We start from the raw sequence: 26,246 nt of genomic DNA, 5'->3' as shown, positions 1-26,246 counted from the left end.
GGCTTTGTTGTTCTTGTTTTCCCAAATGACGAGTTCTTTGTCTGATGTAGGCTGCACTAGGTCATTGTCTCCTTCTCCGACACACACTCCTTTCCACAACTCATTGAAGATGAGGGTGTGTTTTATCATCCGGGACCATTCAGGATAGTTCTCCTTGCTAGTGAGAACTATTCCTACCATAGAGATGATTGAATGCATTCTGTAAAAAATACTTCTATTGATAAAAAACTTCTGCTGATAAAAAAACTTCTACTGATAAAAAAACTTCTACTGATGTACAGTGAAATTGTACTCAGATATATTAAAAAACAGAGGTATTATTTTGTCGTGGTATATGGGGGACAACGTGAGAGCCAAACGCAAGAGCGTTAATAACATTCCAATACGACAACAACATTCCAATCGTTCAACGTTAATAACATTCATATACAACAATGTATATCAGCATTATATATGTATAGAACAATGTATTATGGAACAGCGTATATAAGTATCAGTTCTGCAATGGCGCGGTGCCTCTTAATTTTGTTGCTTGCCGCTATTCTCTCCCGTAACTTCCAAGAGTCAAATCGACGAATTCTTGCAAATCAATGAAACCGTCTCCGTCGCGGTCCGCTTCTTTGATTATCTTCTTCACCTCTTCTTCGGTTGCCTTGCAACCAAGGGAACTCAAGATCGACCTGAGCTCCAGCACGACACATATTATTTAAGCCAAATTCAAGGCGTATAGAGCATTAATACCAACGCTAGTACATTTCAAACTTGAATATCAAAAGCTCCAGCACGACACATATTATTTAAGCCAAATTCAAGGCGTATAGAGCAGTCATAGAGAACTCAAGATCGACCTGAGCTCCAGCCACGATATCTTTCCATCTCCGTTAGCGTCAAATTTCTTAAAAACATCTTCCAGATCTTTGACAAGTCGGGTGGATGCAAGGCTGGAGTCAATGTGATTCGATCTGCCGCTTCCGAAGAAAGAAACCCTCTATTTCTTTTTCTTCTACTAATAATGAATGGCCTGCACGCTTCAATGCTCAGGTCTACAGCTGCAGTTAGTGCCATGAAAAGTGCGTGCCACAGAGAGCCAATGTCTGGAAAATTAACCCGAAAAGAAAACCACGGAACTCGTGAAATCGATTCATTGACGTAGCGCAGCGGAAGAGGAAACCGTTTCTCCAATGGAATGTACACAGAATAACGCCTTTTTTTTTAAACGTTTATGACATGGCTCTAACTGTTAAAAGAGCGACAGAGGCAGAGGCAGAGCAGCGCTCTGGACAGAGGCAGTGGCAGTGCTCCGGACAGAGGCAGTGGCAGTACTCAGGACAAAGGCAGTGGCAAACTATTTCAGGACTGAGGCAGAGCAGCGCTCAGGACAGAGGCAGTGGCAAAAATGAAGGGAGCTACAACTATTTTTAGAACTGGCTCTGATACCATGTCAGGCCAGGCAGTAACTCTCTAAAGGCAATAAAACTGATTCGTCTATTATTCCATAGGTAGGTTATTGTTATATACATTAGGAGTGATTGTTCAGTTCATCTCCCGATGACTGTTCACATTCCTAATTTATTTATTTACAAATTCCCCCAATCATGAAGATTAGGTGTCAACAGATTAGATCTTGGTCTTTGGGTTTTGAACGTCTCATTTTGATCTGGTTATATAAGAAGAGGATTGTTCAAGGTTTTCCCCAATTGTGGGGTTTTTCCTTCGTTGGAGCCTATATCCTGTGTTCTTTATGTTTGTGATCTTCATGTTTTGGTAATTGCTTAATGAAGAAATAAAATTAAATAATAAAGAGCCAACAAATATCACAAGTAATTATCAATTATCAAATAAAGGAGAATTAACATAATACTAACAATACCTTGATTTTCCAACACATCAGACCTTGGAAAGAAGTTATCAACAACAAGCACAAAAGTGGTCTTAGATACAAAAAGGAAGCGACCTTTCACATTCCAAACTACTCCAAACCAATCCAATTTCAAAGTGTTGGGTTTCTTCAAGAAAACTCATCTTCACTTGCTCCACTTTCATATCAGATTCTTATTTGTCAACATTGTCATCAAGTTAGCCACATGAAAGATCAGTTTTTTGATCTTCATCCTTGTGAGAATAATAATCATTCAAACAAATGTTTCAGTGATAAGAACCATGCAAGAGTAAAGATTCACCTTGGATGAATTGCTTCTTGGCAATGGTCATCAACATCCAAGAAGAGACATCAATCACACCATAGAATTCATTCTTGAGTATTGACACATCTTACAATGGGGGGAATTGATAATCAGCTTCTAGTTTCAAAGTCATAAGAAGCAAGCCTAAGCCACAGCCAAAACCAGAGCCTAGAGCTAGCATCAAAGTTCTAGTCAGAAAATGTTCCAAAGTGCCATTTGTTTTGCAATCCTCCTACAACCACCACTCAGTAGAAGACTTAAAACTTCTACTAGACAACAGGTTTTGGTTATCTTTAAACCACTATCTGAGAACACTTCCATTTCGCAGAGGACATCAACTTCTACCTAATTTCGGAATTGTTCCAAGAGCTACTTCAAGTCAAGTTTCATATTTTGTGGTCAAACTTATACCACCATTTAGTATAAGACTTTGGCTTATGCTACCCATTTGGTTTGTGGTCTTCCTTAAACCACCATATTCAAAGCACATCCAACCATTGGCTGCTATCCACCTCCATATTTCAGCTCTCTTCTTAGACTCACATACACCCCTTCCAATTAAGGGGGAAATATTGGAAAAATAATCCTTAGGGATTATGTAAAATTGTATTATTCACTTGAGATGAAGGCGAAAAGCCATAAGTGAACATGAATAGCCATTGAGAGTCCATGAGACCTCTTGGAAGATGAAATCAGGGGTAATAAAATGATGCATTTATGTTTATCATATGAATGAATAATATATGACATGCTTATCTAATCCTCCTGCATTTTCGTGTGTGTTCTAATAGTAACAATTAGAAACAAGGAACCTGACGACAAGTTCCCCAAAAAAACACAATTAGGGTTGAATGGGAACACTTAACAAAGATATGATTACGAGCTTTAATTTTCATTTTTCAATAATTATCATGTTTTGTGAATTTTGGAGGTATGGCAAGCCCTTAGGGGTCAAATGGAAGCCTTCACGCCCATCCAATCACCCAAGAGAAAATTTAATATTGGGACCAAGGATTGTTAGACCATCGCCATTAAAAGTGTACAGAAAAAGGATGAGTCATTAGAGCATCAGGCGCAGACACTAGGAAAGATGAACTAAGAATCAAGTAAGTCCATAACAAAATGCAACCTCAATGATCAAGCTGGGTACTAACAATGCAACCTCGTATGATTATGTGCTTTAATTTTCATTTTTCAATAATTGTCATCTTTTGTGAATTTTGGAGGTATGGCAAACCCTTAGGACCGAGGATTGTTAGACCATAGTCATCAAAAGTGTACCAAACAGGATGAGTCATCAGGCACAGACACCAGGAAAGATGAATGTAGCATAAAAACTATGCTGAAGCACAAACGATTGATGGCTTGTTGACTTAATATCGTAAAAATACACAAGGTATTTTAAAAATAATAATTTATTAATATATATAATTGTATAAGATGATTTAAATGTTACAATGAGGCCCTGCTTTTATACCTCAGCAGGTGACCTTTCGTGAATGGACACGTCTTTTAGACATGCCTTTTCACCTAACTTAATGGCTATTTAACCTAATCAATTTTTGATTATTTAATATTTACATTTATTTATTTTATTTATTTGTTATGAATTATATTCATAACATAGCCCCTTCCTTCGAAAGCTTTGTCCTCAAAGCTATATTGTTGTGGATTTTCCTCACTTAGTGTCCTTGTCTCGATCTATATAGCCTGGCCATCCTTTCTCATCATGTAACTCATCAGTAAACTTTTTTTTTAAATAACAGTAACCTTTTTTTTCTTTTTATTAATAACTTCAATTTTTATTTTTATTTTTTTTTACTAATTTTTTTTAACACTGATTTTTTAATATAGTTTAATTAATTAAAATATGTTAATTAATTAAATTATAATTAAATAATATATATGTTATATAATTATATGATATATAAATAACTATATATATATATATATATATATATAAATATAATCATATAATTATGTTATATATAATTAACTATAACGTATATATATATACATATATATATATATATATGAACCAAAAACACCAATGCAACGATTTGGTTTTGACACGCTTGTTGATCAAAAGTTATGCCTCTTGCTCTGGTGGAGTGAGCTCATTCTAATGTTGAAAAATCTTCGCACATTTTCGGGCGTTTTACAGGCCGAAATTTCATTGGTAATAGTTCGGCAGACCAAGTCAAATAGATTGCCGATATGCAGATATTTGGGTAGTGAGTGCAAGTTGAAAAGCATCGAACAATCTGCTTGACAAGGTCCACATCCCACGGTTCAACATCATATGGGGTCTCCATGGGACGCGAAGGGTGATCGACATGGTGTGCAAATTTTGATAATCTTTTCTAAAATCTCGTTGGACACAGACAACAGAGGAATGGGATTCTCAGAGCCGATGTTTTTCACTGATTCGGTCTCTATTTGGAGAATCTCCCGGCTGGCATTGTCTTCCTTCAAAAAGCGTCCAAGTGTGTCATTTGCAAGAGCTGCATCTCTTATAGCACGAGCTGTCTTTGCTGTGTCTTTTCTGGAATGCACAAGGACCAAAACTTGATGTTTGCTAGCAACCAACATCACCTTTTTGTAACAAACATCATTCATCAACTGAAACCTCTAGAGTGGCTTCTTGATAGTGATTCCAATATATTGTTGAGCCAACGGGCAAGGCCTGTAACCGTTATTCCTAGCAGCTTGCATAAGATTTTTGACTTCAGACTTTGCTTTTGTTAAAATCTCATCAACTGTCTGCATGGTTGCAGCATCTGCGATTGTGTCTCCTATCCCCATAGTAAAGTCGTGTTGTAGCAGCCAATAGTTAACAAGCCATTGCGTGTGGCCTAAGAACTTAAGAGCTACATCTGGACCAACCTCCTCCCAAATCACATGAATCAGACTTCCAGAAGAGGTTCCAAGGGTTTTCTTGCAAAGTGTGCCCGATAGAAGTTCTCCCTTCTCAATCTGTACACATGTATCCCCAGGAGTGATAAATCCTTTTTCAGTGTCTAAGTCTAAATGCCAGGCGGAGTATCTTATCAAATTTATCTGCTTTGGAATTATGAGATTGAATATTTGCTTGCCCATCCAGATGGGCCTTGGTTTTATAATAGTTGGAGATATCACAGTCCCATCAAAATGCTCGCACCACATCAAGATATTCATAAAAACATCCTTTTCTATAAAAGTATCCCTCTGGGTCACCTTCCTGCAACCCAAGAGTGTGTCTTGGACAATACCCATAACAGGCCTATTGGACTGGGGAGAGACAACACACTTTGGTACCATCATTAACTCCATGATTTCTACTCTCGTCTCCTGCGACTGAGGCACATGCATGTTCATATCATCCCCATCGAAATCAGCGTTGTATGGCATTGTCACTGACAAATTCAATCGAAATGTTGAGTATGGCATGATTTTTATTCTGTGCCCCATGATGGACATCTTATGGAGACTGGGTTGCCGATTGAAAATAACAAAGTCCCCATCCATCAAGTGCCTCTCCACAACGAACCCATATTCTAAATGGTGGTCAGCAGAATTTTTCATAAATCTCAGATCGACTCTCTTCCCATCATCTCTAATAATGCATTTGGCCCCTGTTTTGCCGGGAGGTGGATGAAGTCGATGCGTAATAAGCTCCCTCATTTTCTCTATATTATGTGCAGTCACCACTTCTGGATATGTCATGTTAAGTGCAATACTCCGAGGCACCCCCAATTCATCAGTGTTCAGACTTGGATCACAGGAAATAACAGTACGCGCACTGAAGTCTACACGTTTTCCCATTAAATTTCCCCTGATACGACCCTCCTTGGCTTTCAGTCTGCTATATATGGATTTGATGGGCCGACCTGATTTCTGTGTTGCACTGGGAATACCAGGCAAGTCATTATTCATATAAGTAGCAACAGAAAACTGCAATATATTGATAAATTCAACAAGAACATGAGGCGCACTCCCATTCTTTTCTTGCAACTTTAGACTATCGTTGTATCGAATGATCGTGGCAAGCGCATGGGTGAGATCGTCCTCGCTCCGGAGCGTAGGGTCCATCTTGATAGAAGGTCGGACAGCAGGAGGAGGAACTGGGAGAACTTGCAGAATCATCCAGTCTGGACGAGCGTATCTAGGGTCGAAACCCAACATTTCACACTCTTCATCCATTAATTTCTTCAGGAGATTCAGAATGGTATCTGCATTAACAGCTGTCTTTTCCTTAAATTCTTGTTGCTGCTCTTGCTCACCTTTCTTCTTCTTGGAAGGTTTATACTCCACCTGTATTTTCAAGCCATCAATTGAAAGTGTGGGTTGTGTGGCACCGCAGCCACTGCGTTTCCTCACTTCATCTGTTGCAAATTCCAAATTAACTTCAGCAGTCTCCACAGTGGGGAGTTCTGAATCGAAACATTTTTCAGTGACTCCTGCTTTAAGTTGACTTTTGGTATCTACATAAACTTCTTCTTCTGCTTCACCTTGTTTCGTTTCTTCACTGTCGCTATTCTCTTCCTTATTATCGATTTCCTTGACATGCTTTAACTTCTGCAAATGATTTTTCTAATCGTTGAAATGCTTCTTGAATACTAAATTGTTCAAAGTAATCAAGATGTGAACGTAATGGCACATTGTGCGGTAAACTACGTTCAAAGGCCCGCATGATTATATCGTGTGTCATGGCTCTGATACCACTATAGCATAAAAACTATGCTGAAGCACAAAAGACTGATAACTTGTTGACTTAATATCGTAAAAATACACAAGAAGTATTTTTAAAATAATAATTTATTAATATATATAATTGTATAAGATGATATAAGATGATTTAAATGTTACAATGAGGCCCTGCTTTTATATCTCAGCAGGTGACCTTTCCTGAATGGGCATGTCTTTTAGACATGCCTTTTCACCTAACTTAATGGCTATTTAACTATGTTGCAGGAAACGTGGTATAGAAGTTCGTTTCCGTATGGAAACGTGTACGAAATGCGGAAACGCGTTTGGTACGGCCGTGAAACGCGTTTGGTACGGCCGTGAAACGCGTTACCAGCCGTACTGCCACGTTTCCCGAAACGGAAACGTGGCCAGTACGGCCGGAAACACATTTCAGGGCTGTACGACCCACGTTTCCTCATTAGCTTGTGTTTTTTTTATTTTTTTTAATTTACTTTTAGAGTATTTTAGTGACTTCTTGTTGCTTCTAGATGCGTGTCTAAAGTTATAAAAGTGAATTTTTGCCCTAGTGTTGATATGCAGTTCATCAGGATGTTTGAGGGATATGCAGTTCATGGTAATGTTAAATTCTTAAAGTAAAAGTGATATTCTCCTTTATTTTTCATTTTCATCCTTTTACTTAAATTTTTAACATTACCATGAAATGACTCAGGATGTTTGAGAGTGGTTTCGCCGTCATTGGATATCATATGGATAAAGTAGAATTTTAGATCTTACTCAAAATCCAGCAGACTTATTTGTTTTTCAGGATTTCAGGATTGGAGGGATTGCAATGTTTCGATTGGATTTTATCATGTACTACGGTATGGAACTTGTATTTAATCAAGAGAACCAAGCCCTCTATGCAGGGGAAACTCCCAATAATCAAGATCATGTAGGGCACTAGGGTATGAAACGTGTATTTAATCAAGAGCACTAAGGTCGTTCGACTATGTAGGAGGAGACTCCTAATACAACAGTGGTCCTTCTAAAGAATGGGATGTGGATGCAGAAAATCCTGATTTGGATCTCTCTCTTGCAGCCTTATAGTCTTTATTGTACTTGCAGCGTCATATATTAATATAAATAAAGGCTGATTTTGAGATTTGGATATATAATAAAGGTTGCTTTTGGATATTCCGATATTTTTATTTTCATTATGTGATCATTCATGAGTAAATGTGATGTAAATTAAATCTTAATGTTTAAGTGTAATAGATTATAATGTATCATTTATGCTTTATGATTGCACATATATATATATATATATATATTCGTGTTTCCCCGTTTCCAAAATTTGGGGAGGTCGCGTTTCGTATCGCTTCCCGTTTCGGAAACTCGTACCCGTTTCCCCGTTTCGTGTAACTTAGCTATTTAACCTAATCAAGTTTTGATCATTTAATATTTACATTTATTATTTTATTTATTTGTTATGAATTATATTCATAACAATGAACTAAGAATCAAGTAAGTCCATAACAAAATGCAACCTCAATGATCAAGCTGGGTACTATATCTCACTGCTAGGATTCCTTTGTTTATCAGCTATAGTGAATCTACTCAATGGCAACAATTATCATTCCATACAGTCACAATTCTTTCATAAATCAAGCTGTAGTTTTCCATAACCTGTTGAAAGTATGTCTATGGTTGTTCTAGCTCAGAGAGTAAATTTCTCTAATTTCCCCAACAGGGTGGCAATTCAAGCTCTCCTAATTTTGAGAACACAAATTCCACCACCAAATGGTAACTCGAACAGCATGAAGATTTAAATTGAAGTGGTAGTTCAAACAAATTGGTCACTTGAACCCTATTACGCCAGACCCTTGATAACTCAGACTCTCCATTTATTTGAACTACAGACAAAAACATTTGAACTCTCTCTCTTCCCTGTGGCCAAAAAAGGCACAAGTAAATTTGCATGTAAGTGGGAAATTATGTCATTGTGGCAAGTACATGTTTTTCCTCTATTATCACTCATCCCAAGGATTAAGGAGTTGTAATTAAGCAAGGGTCAGGACTTGGGCTTATCAATAAGTACCCTTTCCTTTTCCTCTTACAGAGTCATAGCCCCCCTCCATTCATTTGTCTTTCTCTTCTGCAGCTTGTGATGTATTTGTTTATTATCATTCAACATACAATCTTACATATTACATTGTTCAGCTTTTAGCCATTCATCATATACATATACAATATTGATTTTAGAATCAAAACTGGGGTATTACACGATTTTTGTACCAGCTAAACAGACATCATTTTAGCCACATTTGTTCAGAAAATGGCCAAAAGCCAAAGCAATAAGTGTAACAACAACAAAATTTATGTTTAATGACATACTGTGTAGGTTTAGATGTCCAATCCAAATTACATCAAATCAACGTACATGTTTCATTGTAAATATACTAAGAACTTGATGGAATTTTCAACGTAATTCACAATAAAACTAGCCCATATTACCCTAAGTAAAATGGACAAGCAAAAAGTACAAATAAGATACCGTGGCAATAATCAGTGATCACAAGAGTTTGTTACCAGCACATATCAACTAGAGCTCACAGTTCACATATAGCACTATGGACCTAACGGAGTGCATGGAAGAAAGGATCAAAACAAACACCCTTCAGGCTTACATTTGGACAATATGTGATAATGTGTAAAGTTTTGTAGATGTTCTATGCTAAGAGCAATTTCACTTTTCTCACAGCAATCATACAAGTAGATAAGCAAAATGCAGATAGAACATATAAGCAGATCTTACAGAAGACAAATCAGAAACAAGAAAAATGTATGTGTTTGTTTCGGCGGTCAACAGGATGCTTCAACCAGCAAAGTCTCCTTTGGTCAGCCAGCCCAGCATGTGTCACAACAACCCTCCAACCAGTAGATGAGTCAACCCAAGTCAGTTCTACAAAAGTCAACGCTGTCCTAAAAAGTCAACGCAGGGGCAGCAAGCTAAAAGTCAACGCAGCAGCAAAACGGTCAACCCTTTGACCTCGATTTTTGTGCCAGGTAGTATGGCCTTCAAAAATCGAACCTCCCACAAGTTTTCAGCTTGTTTGGACCAAGCGTTGACTTTGGTCAACGCTGGTCAAACTTCTGCGAAACCCTAGCAGCAGAAAAAATTCTCTTCGTCCTTCCCACGTGTGGCTGAAATTCGTCCTCCAGGTAGCTCGTACTTTTTAGGATGAGAGAGGAAGATGTGAGTTGTGTTGTGATCTAATTCTCTCCAACTTTTCCTGTATATATATATCCATCAATGAGGGTGTGTGACACATCTGTTGGGCATGTGAGCCTACATTACAAAACTGGCTGACCTTTGCACATATAATTTATTAAGAATAATAAATTCAAAATATAAGTTCTGCTCATCGGATTAAGACTATTTTTATATGGATTTTACACCTCTCAGAAAGAGGAATCCAACAAAAATATTAGCCTCTTAATCTGAGCATCAGAACATGGAGTTTGGACCTAGTTGTCCAAATTTAACACTCCCTCTCAACTAGGGAGAACTCCATCTATTAGTGCAATTAACATCGTGAGTCATCCCGCCGAAACTTGCTTTGCTGGCTTCTTTATTTCAGAACAGAAGTGGGTCAGTCACAAAGACATCATTCCCCGACTGACATAATCAGTCCAGAGGTCCCAGACCTCACAAATCTTGATCCCAGATCAAGTGGTTGGACCATGCCATCCTAGATAGAGAGTACGGCAATCTCTGATGCGTCCATCAGTCTTTGCTAATAGTCTCTAGCTTTTCCACACCTCATTGGCCAAATGAGAGGTACTTCCCATGAGCCCTGAACTCAATGGGTAGGATGCATACGGGGCACAGATTAAATGAGTGGCGAACCAGCTCAATAATCACAAGAGTGGGGCAGAAGCATTATGAGTGCTTATAGCTCCGAGAAGCTATCCCCAAAGCCCCCCAGAGCTCCCAGAGCTCATCGTCCAACAGGACCCACATCATAGGGTCTTTCCACGACACCAAGACTCTCACGGAAGGTTAGGAACTTGACCTTCCCCAGGGGCTTAGTGAGAATATCCGCGACCTGCTCATCAGTTCCTATATGATCGAGCCTTACGGCGCCTCGCTGTACCATATCCCGGATAAAGTGGTACCTGATATCAATATGCTTGGATCGGTCGTGGAACACAAGATTCTCAGTCATACGAATCCCACTCTGATTATCACAGAGTATTACAGTGGTATCTAGCACATGTTGGAACAGCTCACTAAAGAGCTTCCTCAACCAAACTGCTTCACAACAGGCCATACTAGCAGCAATGTATTCGGCCTCCGCGGTGCTCAAAGCCACCGACTTCTGCTTCCTGCTCATCCATGAGATCGAAGCAGAACCAAGATTGAAACAGCATCCAGATGTGCTCTTACGATCCACCACACTGCCAGCCCAATCGGCATCAGTATATCCCCGGAGTATCACACTCCCGGCAGTGTATCTCAGCCCATGGTTTATCGTGCCCCGAAGATATCTCAAAAGATTCTTCGCACCAACCCAGTGAAAATGATGAGGCTCAACCATCTGTTGACTCAAATTATTCACTGCAAAACATATGTCCGGACGGGTGTTCACTAAGAACATCAAAGCTCCTATGAGTTGACGATACTCAGTAGGATTGGCCAAGATAGGCCCTGCAGCGCTGCCACTCAACTTCTTAAAGTTGAGTTCCATTGGTGTCGACACGGACTTACAGTCCACCATCCCAAACTTTCCAGAAGCTTCACAATATACTTTCCTTGAGAAAGGAAAATCTCTCCAGGTCTCTGCCAGACCTCCAGGCCTAGGAAATAGTGCATCAGTCCTAGGTCTTTCATCTCGAACTCAGCAGCAAGCTCCCTCTTACATTGATGAATGAGAGGGTCATCACCTGTCAGGAAGAGGTCGTCCACATACAGCACTAGAATGAGAGGCTTTCCTTCCTCAACCTTAAAGTAAAGGTTTGGATCAGCATTGCTTCGAGTGAAGCCCAGCTTCATCAAGTAACTATCCATCATCTCATACCAAGCTCTGGGTGCTTGCTTTAACCCATAGAGGGCTTTCTTCAACCTGCAGACATAAGTGTCTCGATCTTGAACTTCAAATCCCAGAGGTTGTTCTACATACACCTCTTCCTTTATTGCACCATGCAGAAAAGCGGTCTTGACATCCATCTGATGAAGACTCCATCCTTGCGTAGCAGCAAGGGCTATGATGGATCGGATGGTGGTATATCGAGCCACAGGTGCAAATATATCGTCATAGTCAATTCCTTCCTTTTGAGAGAAGCCACGGGCAACAAATCTTGCCTTAAACTTTTCAGCACTGCCATCAGATCCATGTTTAATCTTGTAGAGCCATTTAGCGGTGACAACAGATTTGTCCTTCGGTCTCGGGACCACATCCCAGACATCATTCTTCATAATAGCCTCATATTCTTCATGCATAGCATCCTTCCAGACTTGATGCTTGATGGCTTCTTCAAAAGATCCAGGTTCAGATTGTATAATAGTACTCATGGCAGCTAGATACCCTTGGTATCTACACGGCTTCTTGCTTTCTCGGAATGTTCCCCTTGGGGCAGCATGACCCTCAGCATCTTCGAGGGTGTCCCTGAGCCATGATGGCCTCTTTCCTAGAGAAGGGGAAGGATCAATAGGGTCCATTAGCCCTTCAACATCAGGCATAGTCTCATCCTGGGGTTCTTCCAGATTTCCAGGTCTTTCTTCATGGTTTTCTTCAGATCTAGGAAGATCTACTACTTTCTTCAGGGAAGCATCTTCGTCAAAAGTGACATCATGGCTTATCTCTACTTCCCTTTGACCAGGTACATAGACTCTATATGCCTTAGAAGTCTCACTGTAGCCCACAAACATTCCTTTCTTCCCAGTAGCATCCAGCTTACTTCTCTTTTCTTTCGGCACATGAAAATAGACAGGACATCCAAAAATTCAAAAATGTGAGACATCAGGTTTCTTACCAGAAAAAACCTCTTCGGGAGTTTTGGAGTCCAAAGCGGAATGAGGGCATCGGTTTTGAATGTACACAGCAGTATTTGCAGCTTCTCCCCACAGAAACTTTGGAAGACCCTGGTCACATAGCATGGCACGAGCAGCGTCCACAATAGTCCTATTCTTGCGTTCAGCAACACCATTCTGCTCAGGAGTATATGCAGTGGTAGTCTCCCTCTTAATGCCAGCTTCTCTGCAAAAGTCTTTGAACTCATTTGACTCATATTCAGTGCCATTGTCAGTCCTCAAAATCTTGATCTTCTTTCCGGTCATATTTTCCACCAAGGCTTTGCAGGTACGGAACCACATGAAAGCCTCATCCTTCTTCTTCAAGAAGTATATCCAGGTTTTGCGAGAGAAGTCATCAGTAAATGTCATATAGTAAGAACATCCCCCCAGGGATGTTACAGGCAACATACCGGAAAGATCAGAATGGACCAGTTGCAATATCTCAGATGTTTCTGTGACACTTGAGGGGAAAGGTTCCCTTGTATGTTTTCCTTCAACACAGCCCTTACATACACCTTTATGATTATTTCCAAAATCAGGCATCCCTGTCACCACCTTCCTTGCTTCGGGAAGAGCCTTGTAATGAAGGTGTCCAAATCTTCGGTGCCATAGTTCGGTTTGACGGATAGTATCACAAGTCATAGCTCCCAACGGACTCCCTCCAACCTGGTAGAGTGTACCAACTCTAAAACCAATTGAGATAGCTTCCTTGAAGCTCTTCTTCCACATGAGTACCTTTCCATCAGAGAAAGTTACATTGAATCCTTTGTCTTCCATGGCAGATACAGACACAAGGTTCTTCTTCAATTTGGGTACATAGAGTACATCTTGTAGATGGAGGACTTGTCCTTGAGACAAGTGGAGGGTCACAGTCCCGGTCCCTTTCACAGGATAAGTGGCATTATCCCCAAGGATAATTTCTAGATTAGTATCCCTTTCAACCATGTCAGAAAGTGCTTCCTTGAATCCGGTGATGTGTCTTGAGGCACCACTATCGATTAGCCAGACATCTATAGTGTCGGGCGGAGATGCAGCTGAGAGAGCAGATATTAGAATATACTCATTTCTTTTATCAACAACATTAGACTCCTCATACCTGGTATTTCTGGTCCTTTTAGAAGGTGGATGGTTTCCTTCAAAGTGAGCCTTCCTCTTTCCTTTGGATTTGTCATTTCTTTGATTCCCATTCCTTCAGTTGTTGTTGTTGTCGTCACTATCGGGAGAATTCTTCTGGAAGGGGCATTCTCTAGCATAGTGTCCAGTCCTATGGGAGGTGAAACATTTACCCTTCTTCTTTTGAGTCTAGTCCTTCCTTTGTCCTTGGAACCACCAGAGTTCTTCTTTCGGGAATGAGCAACATAGGCAGTATTTCTTTCATTATCAAATTCCTTCATCCTTGTTTCTTCTTGCATACATCTAGACAAAAGCTCATCAAAGTTAGGGATGGTATTATTGTTGAGAATGGTAGTTGTGAATACTTCCCATTCATATGGAAGTCCTCCAAGTGCGGTGAGAACCATCTCACGATCAGCTATTGTCTCCCCAATAGCTAGCAGATTGTTCCTGGTTTCGGTCAACTTCATAAAGAAAGTTTGAATAGACTCGTCTCGGCCCTTCTTCATATTCTTCAACTTGTTCTTGAGGAATAGCACTTGGTTCACATTGTTTACTCGGAACATAAGTATCAGTTTGTCATACATCTCCTTGGATGTGCCTAGTTCAGATATGTAGGCAACCAGACTCTTATTTATGGATTCCCTGATCAGCAGTTTTGCTCTGATTTCTCCCTTCTTATACTTGTGTTTAACAGCAGCAGAGGCATTTGATGGAGGTTCTTGAATCTTCCCTGTCACATGATCTAGGAGATCATGATCTTCTAATTTGAGATCTAATAACATCTTCCAGGCATGGAAGTCATCACTTCCAGTCAGCTTGTCATTCTCCCTGAATTCAAGCTTAAAGGAATCCATTTCCTTCGATGATGATCGCTATAGATAGAGTTTGTCTTCACCTCAGCTCCGATACCATGTAAAGTTTTGTAGATGTTCTATGCTAAGAGCAATTTCACTTTTCTCACAGCAATCATACAAGTAGATAAGCAAAATGCAGATAGAACATATAAGCAGATCTTACAGAAGACAAATCAGAAACAAGAAAAATGTATGTGTTTGTTTCGGCGGTCAACAGGATGCTTCAACCAGCAAAGTCTCCTTTGGTCAGCCAGCCCAGCATGTGTCACAACAACCCTCCAACCAGTAGATGAGTCAACCCAAGTCAGTTCTACAAAAGTCAACGCTGTCCTGAAAAGTCAACGCAGGGGCAGCAAGCTAAAAGTCAACGCAGCAGCAAAACGGTCAACCCTTTGACCTCGATTTTTGTGCCAGGTAGTATGGCCTTCAAAAATCGAACCTCCCACAAGTTTTCAGCTTGTTTGGACCAAGCGTTGACCAAAGTCAACGCTGGTCAAACTTCTGCGAAACCCTAGCAGCAGAAACCCTAGCAGCAGAAAAAATTCTCTTTGTCCTTCCCACGTGTGGCTGAAATTCGTCCTCCAGGTAGCTCGTACTTTTTAGGATGAGAGAGGAAGATGTGAGTTGTGTTGTGATCTAATTCTCTCCAACTTTTCCTGTATATATATATCCATCAATGAGGGTGTGTGACACATCTGTTGGGCATGTGAGCCTACATTACAAAACTAGCTGACCTTTGCACATATAATTTATTAAGAATAATAAATTCAAAATATTACAAGTTCTGCTCATCGGATTAAGACTATTTTTATATGGATTTTACACCTCTCAGAAAGAGGAATCCAACAAAAATATTAGCCTCTTAATCTGAGCATCAGAACATGGAGTTTGGACCTAGTTGTCCAAATTTAACATAATGCAAATACAATACTAGGTACCCTCACTAAGAATAGCAGTAACAAAAGATAATAGACTAAGGAACCCTTAAAAAATGGTCAGAAGAGTTAGAGAGATTGGATGAAGATAAATTTTGGCCAAATTCCAACAATTCATGGCCAAAGGATGAAAACATACCATACAGCAAACTAAAGAAATGGGAATTTGAAGGACAATTGGTCTTATTATATAGTGGTAGGGAAAAGAGCAATGTGGAGATATTAACCGATGGATGGTTAGGACCCTGTAAGCTCAAGAAGCTATATGACAATGTCTTAGCACCGCTAGAGATCATAGAGAAGTTGCCACACATCAGCTAAGTAACTTCTCAACTGAAATCTACTATGATTAAAATTAAGATGAAATGTTGGGATAGACCCGAACAAACCTCATAGAGGTAGAAGGTATTGGTCCAAAGAAGAAGGGGGTGCAAAGTACCAATTGGATGTAGAAATTTTTGTTTTTCCACCCCGGTTTTCAGTTTCACCTTATTTCTCCCATGTAGTTAATGCCCATTCCCATATCCATACATTTAACACTGAAAAAATATATTTTTGCTGAAAACACAAATTCTGGAAATTTTACAGAATGCTGGAAAATGCAGAAATAAAATTCAGCAATTACAAACAGCCATTAAAATACATTTAAACACAAAGATTTTTTGTCAAGGTGACCTTGGAAAAACCCCCTACAACTCTTGGGGAAAACCAGTTCGAGAGCTCTTCTTTATTTCTGAAAATTGTCTTTTTACAGTGAAAAATATTCAGCAAAAAAATCAGCAAGCAAATTTACAACTTATCTCTTTCCCGTGCCTCACAGCAATCTGGAAATTACAGCAAATAGGACAGCAATAAATGTTGTACGGCCTCCTCGACTTTCGTGCCCACTTTCAGCGTTAATTGTTGTTGTACGACCAGCATTAAATGCATTGTACAGACTGCAATAAATGTGTTGTACGATACTCGTTTTGCGTGCAGAAAAACCAGCAAACTGCTCCTCGATTTTTGTGCAAACCACTCCTCGAAAATCGTGCCAAAATCTGTCTTTCACTATGTGCTGAATCAACTGTACAAATCTACTCAGCTGCTGCCTTGGAATGTGTGCCAAGCTGTTGTTTCCTTCTTCTCCCTGCTCAGAAATCTCTCTTGCTCTCTTGCTCTCCTTCTCCCAATCTGCTCATGAAAGAATGAATGACCTTTTCCTCCTTTTCCTCCTTTAATCTAAACCTAAATGACTTTTGGGTGATCCCTAAATCCAATGGCTGAAATAGATTGAGATCTATGGCTGAGATTAAATGCTCATTTAAATCTCACTTTCTATTTTTTAATTCACCCCACTTTAATAAAGACCCACTTAGTCATTTATTTCCAAAGTCATTTTTTCTTTCTAATTTTTCATTGACTTTATAAAAGTCACTTTAAAATTAGACTTTAGTAACTTTATCACTTAAAGTCACTTTTAAATTAAATTTAACTTTATAAAAATTATAAAGTCACTTTAGGAGAAAAAATAAATTCTTTTGGACACTTTTCCCTAGGCCAAAGATCAAAGCCTTAGAGAACCACCTGTCCTCTGGTACCAAATTTCAACATTGGAAACAAAGAACCTGACTCAACAAAACACAATTAGGGTTGAATGGGAACACTAAATAAAGTTATTGATTATGTGCTCTAATTTTCAGTAATTGTCATTTTTTTAACTCTACAAGTATGGAAAGCCCTTAGGGGTCAAATGGAAGGCTTCATGCCCAAGACATATCTTGATAAATCAGGAATGTTTGGGCATCCTCAAGAATGGCAACATGAAAATGCACAAAAAAAAAATGTTTCAGCACCCAATTGGCCAAGTGTGGGCCCACTGTAGCCTAGTTTGGCCAATAACATCATTTACAGAAACATAAAAGAAGAAGAGAATATAGAAATGAATTAGACAACAAAATCCTAACATGCAATTTTGTTATTAAAACACCCCCCAGCCATTTTCATTTATCCTTTTGTTGTTTGGAGCTTAGACACTGCTGTTTTTTAAGTGAGGCATTGTTGTTTGGAACTGGGTTTGTTGTTTGGAACTGAGTTTGCTATTTGGAGACCAACCCACCGTTTCCATTCTGAAAATGAGTTCGTTGGTTGCTGTCTTGCATCTGCTGGACCTGAGACAAGTGTTGTTTTTGGAGGCAGAAAATGTGCTGTTCTGTTTTTACATTTTTTGGAGTCAGGAGAGTTATTTGGAGGCAGAAGTATCGCTGGTTGCAGTATTATACAACTAGACTTGGGTTAATTTATGTCTTGATCCTTACAGAATATTTGATTCACAGTTATTGCATCCTAGCACATTAATATAAAAGATTAATCATATTCATTCATAGCAAACAGAAGTCACTTACCCAACCAAATGAAAATGGTAGATTGTTTCCAGTGCCTAGAGGAACAGTTGCAATTGGAGGAGGGTTGGAAAGCTTGAGATCACTGACTACTCCTAGCAGCCACCCTGCAGTGCCATCTCCCCCTGCAACCTGTAACAGTCATTTTTCAATAACTACAGCATTCAAGTCATCACTCTCTCAGATCATTGAAACGATAAAATATATAGAAAACCAACTTAATAAAAAGGAATTAGATCCAACAAAATGTTCATGTTGTTTCCTACTGGACTCCTATATTATCAGCGTGCAATGTAAGAAGTCAAAACCACTACAAAAAATTTCAAAAAAATCTTCAATAATATATTACAATAAAATCTTTTATATGCATAATAAATCATAGAGTACGATAAGAGATTAAGATATTCGATCACACACTATTATTCGCATATTTTCCCTAATCTCAGCTGCAAACCTCAAGCCATCAGCTTTCAGTCTTTCTAGATGTCCCAGAAGTTTAGATAAAACCTGATCTGGCGCCTCTTCATCCAAATCAAAGATCTGCAACATATATGAATTTTATCAGTAATTGAAGAAATGCTAGAGGAAAGATTCATGACTATACATTTATCATACAAATCAACTCCCTGTAATTGTGGTTTATATTTTATAATGGAAACTTGAAGAATTAATATCACGTATGAAATCATGAATCACCATCACCACACGCAGTCTCATCACATGGAAATAAAAAGCAGAGATTGGCAGTAAAGAAGAATTAAAGCTTCAGTATTACCTGTAAACGATTTAAAAGATTGCGGTATGTTTGTAGCAGGCGTGCCCCAAGTTGACCACCACTCCTAGAGTTGATGAACACTATCACAGGACATGTTGGTGCCTTGCTGATATTGACCACTCGCTCAATATCACTTCTCAAATAACAATCTGGAATACGCATTTCACTGATTAGTTCGGCCTGAACAGACATTTTAGAGTGTTGATTTGTTTGATAATGCTGTTTTGCCTTTGGCCAGAGCACCTTAAAATTCCTACACAGACATGAAAATCAACAACAACCAAATGAGTGAAATATTTGTCACACATTCCTCGTCGAAATTAATATGAGATGCAGCATCTTAACGTTGCAACTTGTAAGACGCTGTAAGGCGAATTGTAAGACAACATTCAACTGAAATGAATTAAATTATAATGTTCACTCATTATAAATCAGACTTGTGTGACGGGCAAAAAAGTAGATAGTCCAACACATCTTGATAAAGGAATCAGCTAGATAACCAAAAGGGAAATGAGCATCAACTGAACAAATAAAATCGACATTACAAAAGTCAGAACTGGGTCACAAATGTGCACTGTGAAACCAGCAGATGCAACCCTTCCAAAACACCTCACGAATAGAATCTCATATAACACGGTAATAAAAGCAAAGTTATAGACAAAGAAGTGTTGTTCAGTCCAAAATAATTTGCTCTCCAAATACAAAATACATAAAACAAGTCTTTGAAGCAGATATTAACGAGAGGTTTACAAGCACTAAAACTATGCTATGGGCACAAAAATATGCGATGTAGAATTAATTGAAATGCGCTGCTAAGTACAGAACTGTGTGTCAAATAACTGATCTATGATAACTGTGCTAACCAGAAAAGTAACACAACTATGTCAAATGAACTAAGTATCCAATCCTAATCATGTTTGAAAAATAAACATTCCAGAAATAAGCATAGTCAGAATAGAACATAAACAACTATCAAAGCCAATCATATAAAGAATAGGAAAGAATTCCGCACACGGGATCTTATTAACAGGTGGAAACCTGAATTGCATTTTAGTCTAGAATCTATACTGTTAGCTCTGACCATATTCAACGGAAGAAGCAAATTGCATCATATAATATATGCGAAGACAATGCCTAGAGCACACAGATAAAATACAATAATTTACAATCTCAAAAACTCCGCTAGCCAGAAAGTCAGCTTGATTGGCAGGTACTCTAAACAAGATTCACCCATACTTCGTCAAGAAAAAACATATGAACGGAATCCAAAGCCCGAAATGGCACCATATAAAACTGTGCATAATACCAGAAAATTTAATAACATATATCCTGGATAATGAACTGGGGAATTTAATTCAGTCAATGAGATTGACGTTAATCTGAGCGGACATTGAAAAAGAGTAGGTGAGGTAAGTTCCCTAATGTCCCCAAAAGGCAACATGCAAAACTGTGCATTGCACCTGAAAGCATAAAAGCCAAAAACAGGCATCCTAAATAATAGTGGACTCTTTAATTCAGTCCAAGAGACGTTCTTGATCTCAGCAGACATTGGAAAAACTAGATGAGATAAGTTCCCCAAATCCCCCATATGGCACCATACAAAAACTGTGCATGACACCTGAAAAGTACAACCAGTGCCAATAGTGCAAAAGCTACTCCTATCACCAATCTACAAAAAAAGCAAAATAGATCTAATGAGCTCGCCAAGAGTAATCTAATAACAAATAGTACTGATAAACCATGTCGAACATAAAATGCAGACGTCACGGAACGTCAGAGCTAAAAGCAGAATCAGGAGAAGAAGAAGAAGAGGAAACCCGAACAGAGTCATCGATCACCAAGAAAGGACCGATGCACTGTGTGATAATCTTCCCCGGAGAAAAAAATGGAATGAAAGTACTGGAATGTGTGATTTTAGGCAGAAATTCTCCTAGCAATTAAGCCATCTGTCGAAATTCTCCTAGCAATTAAGCCATCAGGTAGAATCTGGATGGAGCTCTCACTACTCGAGGCAGTGAAGGGGCAAGCAACCAAAGTGTGCTGTGGACAAAGCCTCCCTTGAGGCCGCGATAGGAACCCAGCTGTAGGTCTAGAAGAAGTGCGGAGTTGCAACGCTCTGGAAGCTGATGTCATATGGGACTTCGCACGTCACTTATGGTTATCAGTCGCCAAGATCAAAGGAAATAGGTGACCAATTGAATAAGGTTTGTCTTCAGTCTACCCTGTATAATCTGCCTCTTGAAATCTAGTAACTCCCTCAGGAAAAATTATGATACCTCTGCTCCGAGATATTGGAAGAAAGAAGTGAAGAATCCTGCTCTCTGGAGACGATCAGACCTTCCCCTGATCTCATTTTGTGCACGGCAACGGAAAAGAAGGTGCTCTTTCGACTGAATATTGTAAAAAAGATCCTAGAGAATAAATTAGATTCTTTAATTCAGCTCAGGAGATGTTCTTGATATGAACAGACACCGTAAAAACAAGCTAGGCTAAGTTATTGTGCGAACATAAACCTTGAAGAATCAAACTCTTCGAATATAAGATTTGACAAGCAGTTGAGATGTTTGTCTACATCCGCCAGCTCAGCTCAAAGAAAGAGTAAGCAGGAAGCAAAACCTAGGTAAGGCTCTTTGGTTAATTTTCAGCTCTTGGTTTGTGTATTTTGAGGTCAAATCTAGTTAAAACTAACAACTAGGTCCTTTGAAACCCGGGTTGAAATCCCCCCACAGACAACAACGGCACCAGGGCTCATTACGCCCCGCAAGCATTTCAATTTTCTTTTGTTGTTTTTTAATCTTAGACTCGAACCTCGAAAGTCTGCGAAAACCCTCAGCCGTCACAACTCGATCACCAGCTCGGGATAGCCAAAAGTGTGAGGCATGATGCCAATGTGATTTAAACTCGGGATGTCTACTTGGCCAAAAGTTCAAACGCCCAGTAAAACTAAGCAGCTCTGTCCGAACTCTAAAGCGCGAAGCATACCAGATTTAACTGCCACTTAATTGCCATACTCTGGCACTCGCTGCGATCAATTTCAGTGCCATCTGTACTCTACTTTAATCTGCCAATTGCTACAAAAATAATCGCGCGAATTCTTCGCAAATACAGGGATGTTCAAATCTTATTGTCTGCATGCGAGGCTATGATAATGTGAAATCAAAGCTTAAAATAGGACATTTGGGGTAAGCAGATCAAATGAACGAACGACTTACCTGTAATGCACGGCAAATCTGACCTGAAATTCGTTTAATCTGTCAAATTTCCAGATGGCAAATCTGACCTGAAATTCGCTTAACCTGTCAAATTTCCAGATGATAAATTGCCACGATCCAGATTTCAAATCTTAATCCGATTGTTTCTTTCAAATTTATATACCATCGGCTCCTAGTTGGAACTGAAATGAAGAAACAACTGTGTCAATTTCGAAATGCCTCGATTTGGCCCGCGGCTGTTATTTAGAAGTATTGTGTGACTTTATATCCGCCCAGATTGACCTTCTGTGCCATGCCTCATGAATCGCGTCGGCAGTATGCCTTCGTGCCGTGCCGTGAGCGCGTTCATTGACGGCCAAAGGGTCCCGCCTGTGTAGACTGTCGGAGTTGAAATTTTTGGGTCACAAGATAAGTTCACATGTCATCCTATTCGATATTCCCTTCAACATTCAACAATGACCGAATTATACTTAATTTATAAAATTAGATCTTTTCAATCATGAGATGATATTTAATAGTAAAATTAGTGGGAAGATTTATTCCATTCAACAAATTAGTGGAAATATTTATTGGGATAACCATTATTTATTATTATTATTATTAGTTACAGATGAGTTTATATATATGATTTTTGTATTTTTTATATTTTTTTATTTACAAATATGAGTTTATATATGTACGATTTCAATTTTTTTTATTTTTAAGTTGTGATATAATTTAATAAATAAATGTTTTGAATTTCTGTAAAATTTTACTATATAATTTTAGATGTTTCGATATAATATAATTAGTATTTTTAGCTTCAAGGGTTAGCTCAATCGGTTAAGCCGGGGTCTCGCCAATGAGAAGTTATAGGGTCGAAACCGAAAGCTCTTGTGGTTCCCTCGGGTCCACCCTAGCGTTGACAGATCTTAGATGTAGCAGACCGCTGACCATAGATATCCTTGAACCAAAAGTGAAAAATATATATATATATATATATATATTTAATTTTAATTTATACATTACGGTATCAAAGAATGATCTTAAAAAAAAAGTTACTAGAGTTGATTTTTAAAAATGACACATCGAAAATCTCTCAATTAACTTTTAAAAACATTAAATAGAAAATCTTTACACTTACAAATCTCTATAATATTACCTCCTAAAACATCACAATAACACTTTTAAAGTAATTAATAAATATTTTTGACTTTTATATAATTAAGAATATATTATTATTAAATTTAATAATAATGTAATAATATCTTGTATTTTCGCATTCTAAAATGTGAAAGAGCCTCAAATCGGGCTACTAGAAGGATATGGTGACAAATAGCAATGGAATAACATTTAAATGTTTATCCCGTATAAATGACCCCAACACGCTTATTGTGACATGTGATGTTGACCTACAATGATCAAACGTGTAAGCTTTTCAAATCTAATTATATTTTTATGAGGGTGAAAAAGAGACGTACTTTGGCATTTTCCAAAGTTGAGAAAGGAGATAATACTTTATTTAATTAATATTATTTATAATTTAAAATATATATATATATATATATAATTTGTTTATTTAAGTTGGAGAAAATAATATAATGAAGTATTGGAGATGAAAATGAATATTGAGTAGGGTTATTGTTATGTCATCATTTCGTAATAGTTCTCATTTAGGTTGAAGTTTGAGGTGATGTTTACTTGGTTGTATATTTATTGTATGTAAGTTGTAAAGAGTGTTAATGATAAGCGGTAATTGTTATTATAATGTTTATTAGGAGGGAAATTAGTTTTGTAATGGTGTGACTTTGTAGGCTATGGCTTTCATTATTAAGGATGATTGCTAAGATGAAATCAGGGATAAGAGATTGTTTTATTTAAACCAATTCTTCAAGGGATTGTTAGCTTTGGCAATTAGTCAAGTTAAGATATACTTCGTGGTGTCTAGATTTCCATTTCTTTTGTCTACTTATATCCACTATATTCGTGATAGGGCCAAAGGCACCTCTACACCGGTGGCCCTCTAATGCCATTAATCTTTGCCTTCTTAGCCATTATTTGTCCTCTGCGGGAGTCAAGAAACCAGGAGTGACCATCCCACAGTGGTTGGCACCTTGGGACCTATTGTCCTACAAGGTCTCATTTTAGGGTTCATCCTTTGGCCTCTTCATATTTAGGGCAATGCATTATGCCACAAGGTGGCCAAGGTCAGAGGGGTGCCAGAGGTCAAGGCAGGTAAACCCTCTCTCGTGCTCAATAGGGAACTGAACAGTTAGTAAAGGCATTTTAGGTGTAAACTTCACCAAACATTTAGGAAGAAATTGAATCAACAAAGGAGGAGGCAAGTTATGAATGTAGGTTCATCCATGATGCAAATTGTAGCATACCCCTTGCCCCCTCCTATCCCTAGCCCCTACTAAGGGTAAAAGGAAGCAGTTACTCTAATGCCCTGAGCTCCAAAATCTAGTTATGGAATGGGGTCTAAATTTTTCGATCTTTTTCAACTTCGTTAAAACTTAAGACGAATAATATCTTTGTGTTTGTCTCGTCGAGGCCTTTCCAATGATATAAATTTGTCCCAGTCTAACTCTCATATCAAAAGATATGGTCGATTAAAGTCTAGTTGATCATATCTTGCCATGTCATATGACCTCCCATGTGACACCCACATGGCTATCCAAGTCATAGTCACTTCACCGCTACCTAGTAGCACTACCCCTGTTGTCAACATGTTCATTTCTGGTGTCATGTATGCAAGTACTCCCCTTTCCATGGCTCGCGAAACATGCATGTGTATTATCATACAAGGGTTAAACCCTTTCCAACTATATATAAGTATCAGGCAGACCCCCTATTCACCACCTCACCCCGACAATAAAATCCCAAGAATTCCCTACGCAATGCCCCGTCGAAACTATCAAGGAAGATCTTTTGAGTTTACATGGATCCCTCTTGGACCCCTCATCCTGCACATCCCAACGTCATTCGCTACAGTTGCGCACTCGATTCCAGCCCTACCACATTGTCTTGGCCCTTCCTTTCCTTATGATGCATTCATAAACATCGGGGTGACTTAGCCTTGTTAACCTCTAGGGTGATATGGATAACCAATGAGGTTTCCTTGCTCCAATATCGCGCGTCCATTGGCCCTCCTAGCCATGTCCTCCCAAAAATCAAATCTAAGGGGTTTCTTGCTCAACCTCTTCTGAAATCTCTAGGATTCAGGGATTAAGGTTACATGGAGGTTGATTCGTCACACTGCCACATCCCTCCATCAAAATGTGCTCCAGCCAATCGTGTGGGGTTTGTCCCCCTTCCTCTTACGCATTGCATTGCTTTACCTTACAGCGGGGCATGTGAGCTGCACCGTTGTCACATCACCCCGGGAATAAAATCTCAGCGAGATTACACCTAGCTCCACGAGAAATCATTGAAGTAAAGGCATCAGGGTGACATCATCAACCTTCACTGTTGGATCGACATCACACCCTCCATGTGGCTCCACTCCGATAGTGCCATGTATCACTCATCTACATGCCACTTGGCCCCACCAAAACCCCAAGTGCAGGTGACATGTGTCATGCCTCCCAAGTCGCCCGAAGTGTGGTAAAATGCATTTTCACGTTATAAATAATGTGGGGTCCTCTGCCTCGTTTAATCCAAATGAACCATCTCTCAACCACACTGCACCACATCGTCCTGGTGGATAAATCTTGATGGGATATGACCATGCCTTCACTTGAAATCTCCAAGGAAATTCTTCCAGGGTCATCCGACACTATGAATACCCCCATAGCATCCGACAGTTCAAAGCTCTTTTGCCTGCACACCCTTGGTCATCGCACTTGGCCATATGGTTTAGCAAGGAGCCCACCCCAACAATTGAATTTTAGCCCCACACTCAACGCTTGATTGTAGTGTATGTTCAAATGGCACATAAGGCACAAGCTTTCTTGCTCCTCTAGGCTCTGAACTTCTAGTCCCCGGCACATGCATATGTGTATGTTTGGGGCTTCCTCAACCCAACGGTGCTTGGCTACAGTGTTAGTCATATGCTTGATATGTCA

The 26,246-nt window shown here is 39.1% G+C and overlaps 2 protein-coding genes across 4 annotated transcripts in view; both read right to left on the bottom strand.

Annotated features, from left to right (window-relative positions):
* The window catches only part of LOC149232929 (diacylglycerol kinase 1-like), a 289,276-nt gene that overhangs the window by 223,464 nt on the left and 39,566 nt on the right, over positions 1-26,246 (bottom strand). For 2 of the 3 annotated variants that reach the window (XM_089379555.1, XM_089379556.1), the window contains exons 2-4: positions 18,989-19,241; positions 18,631-18,753; positions 18,217-18,345 (exon numbers count right to left, since the gene is read on the bottom strand). In XM_089379555.1, the coding sequence (XP_089235681.1) occupies positions 18,217-18,345; positions 18,631-18,753; positions 18,989-19,180 (444 nt within the window). In that variant the 5' untranslated portion in view covers positions 19,181-19,241. Of the gene's footprint in view, positions 1-18,216; positions 18,346-18,630; positions 18,754-18,988; positions 19,242-22,200; positions 22,553-26,246 lie in introns of those variants that run through there. The other variant, XM_089379554.1, reaches the window with a different exon arrangement.
* LOC149232930 (DNA-directed RNA polymerase II subunit RPB1-like) lies at positions 4,482-6,855 on the bottom strand. The gene is made up of 4 exons (XM_089376898.1): positions 6,823-6,855; positions 6,674-6,740; positions 4,861-6,541; positions 4,482-4,728 (listed from the first exon to the last, which is right to left on the bottom strand). The coding sequence occupies exons 1-4, from the start codon at positions 6,853-6,855 to the stop codon at positions 4,482-4,484; spliced, it is 2,028 nt and encodes a 675-aa protein (XP_089233024.1).

Source organism: Pinus tabuliformis, chromosome J (genome assembly GCF_031772625.1).
Source record: "Pinus tabuliformis cultivar Carrire ecotype Pingquan chromosome J, CPIR1, whole genome shotgun sequence".
Taxonomy (NCBI): Eukaryota; Viridiplantae; Streptophyta; class Pinopsida; order Pinales; family Pinaceae; genus Pinus; species Pinus tabuliformis.
The sequence above is the reverse complement of the archived record's forward strand: the minus strand, read 5'-3'. Positions and strand labels throughout refer to the sequence as shown.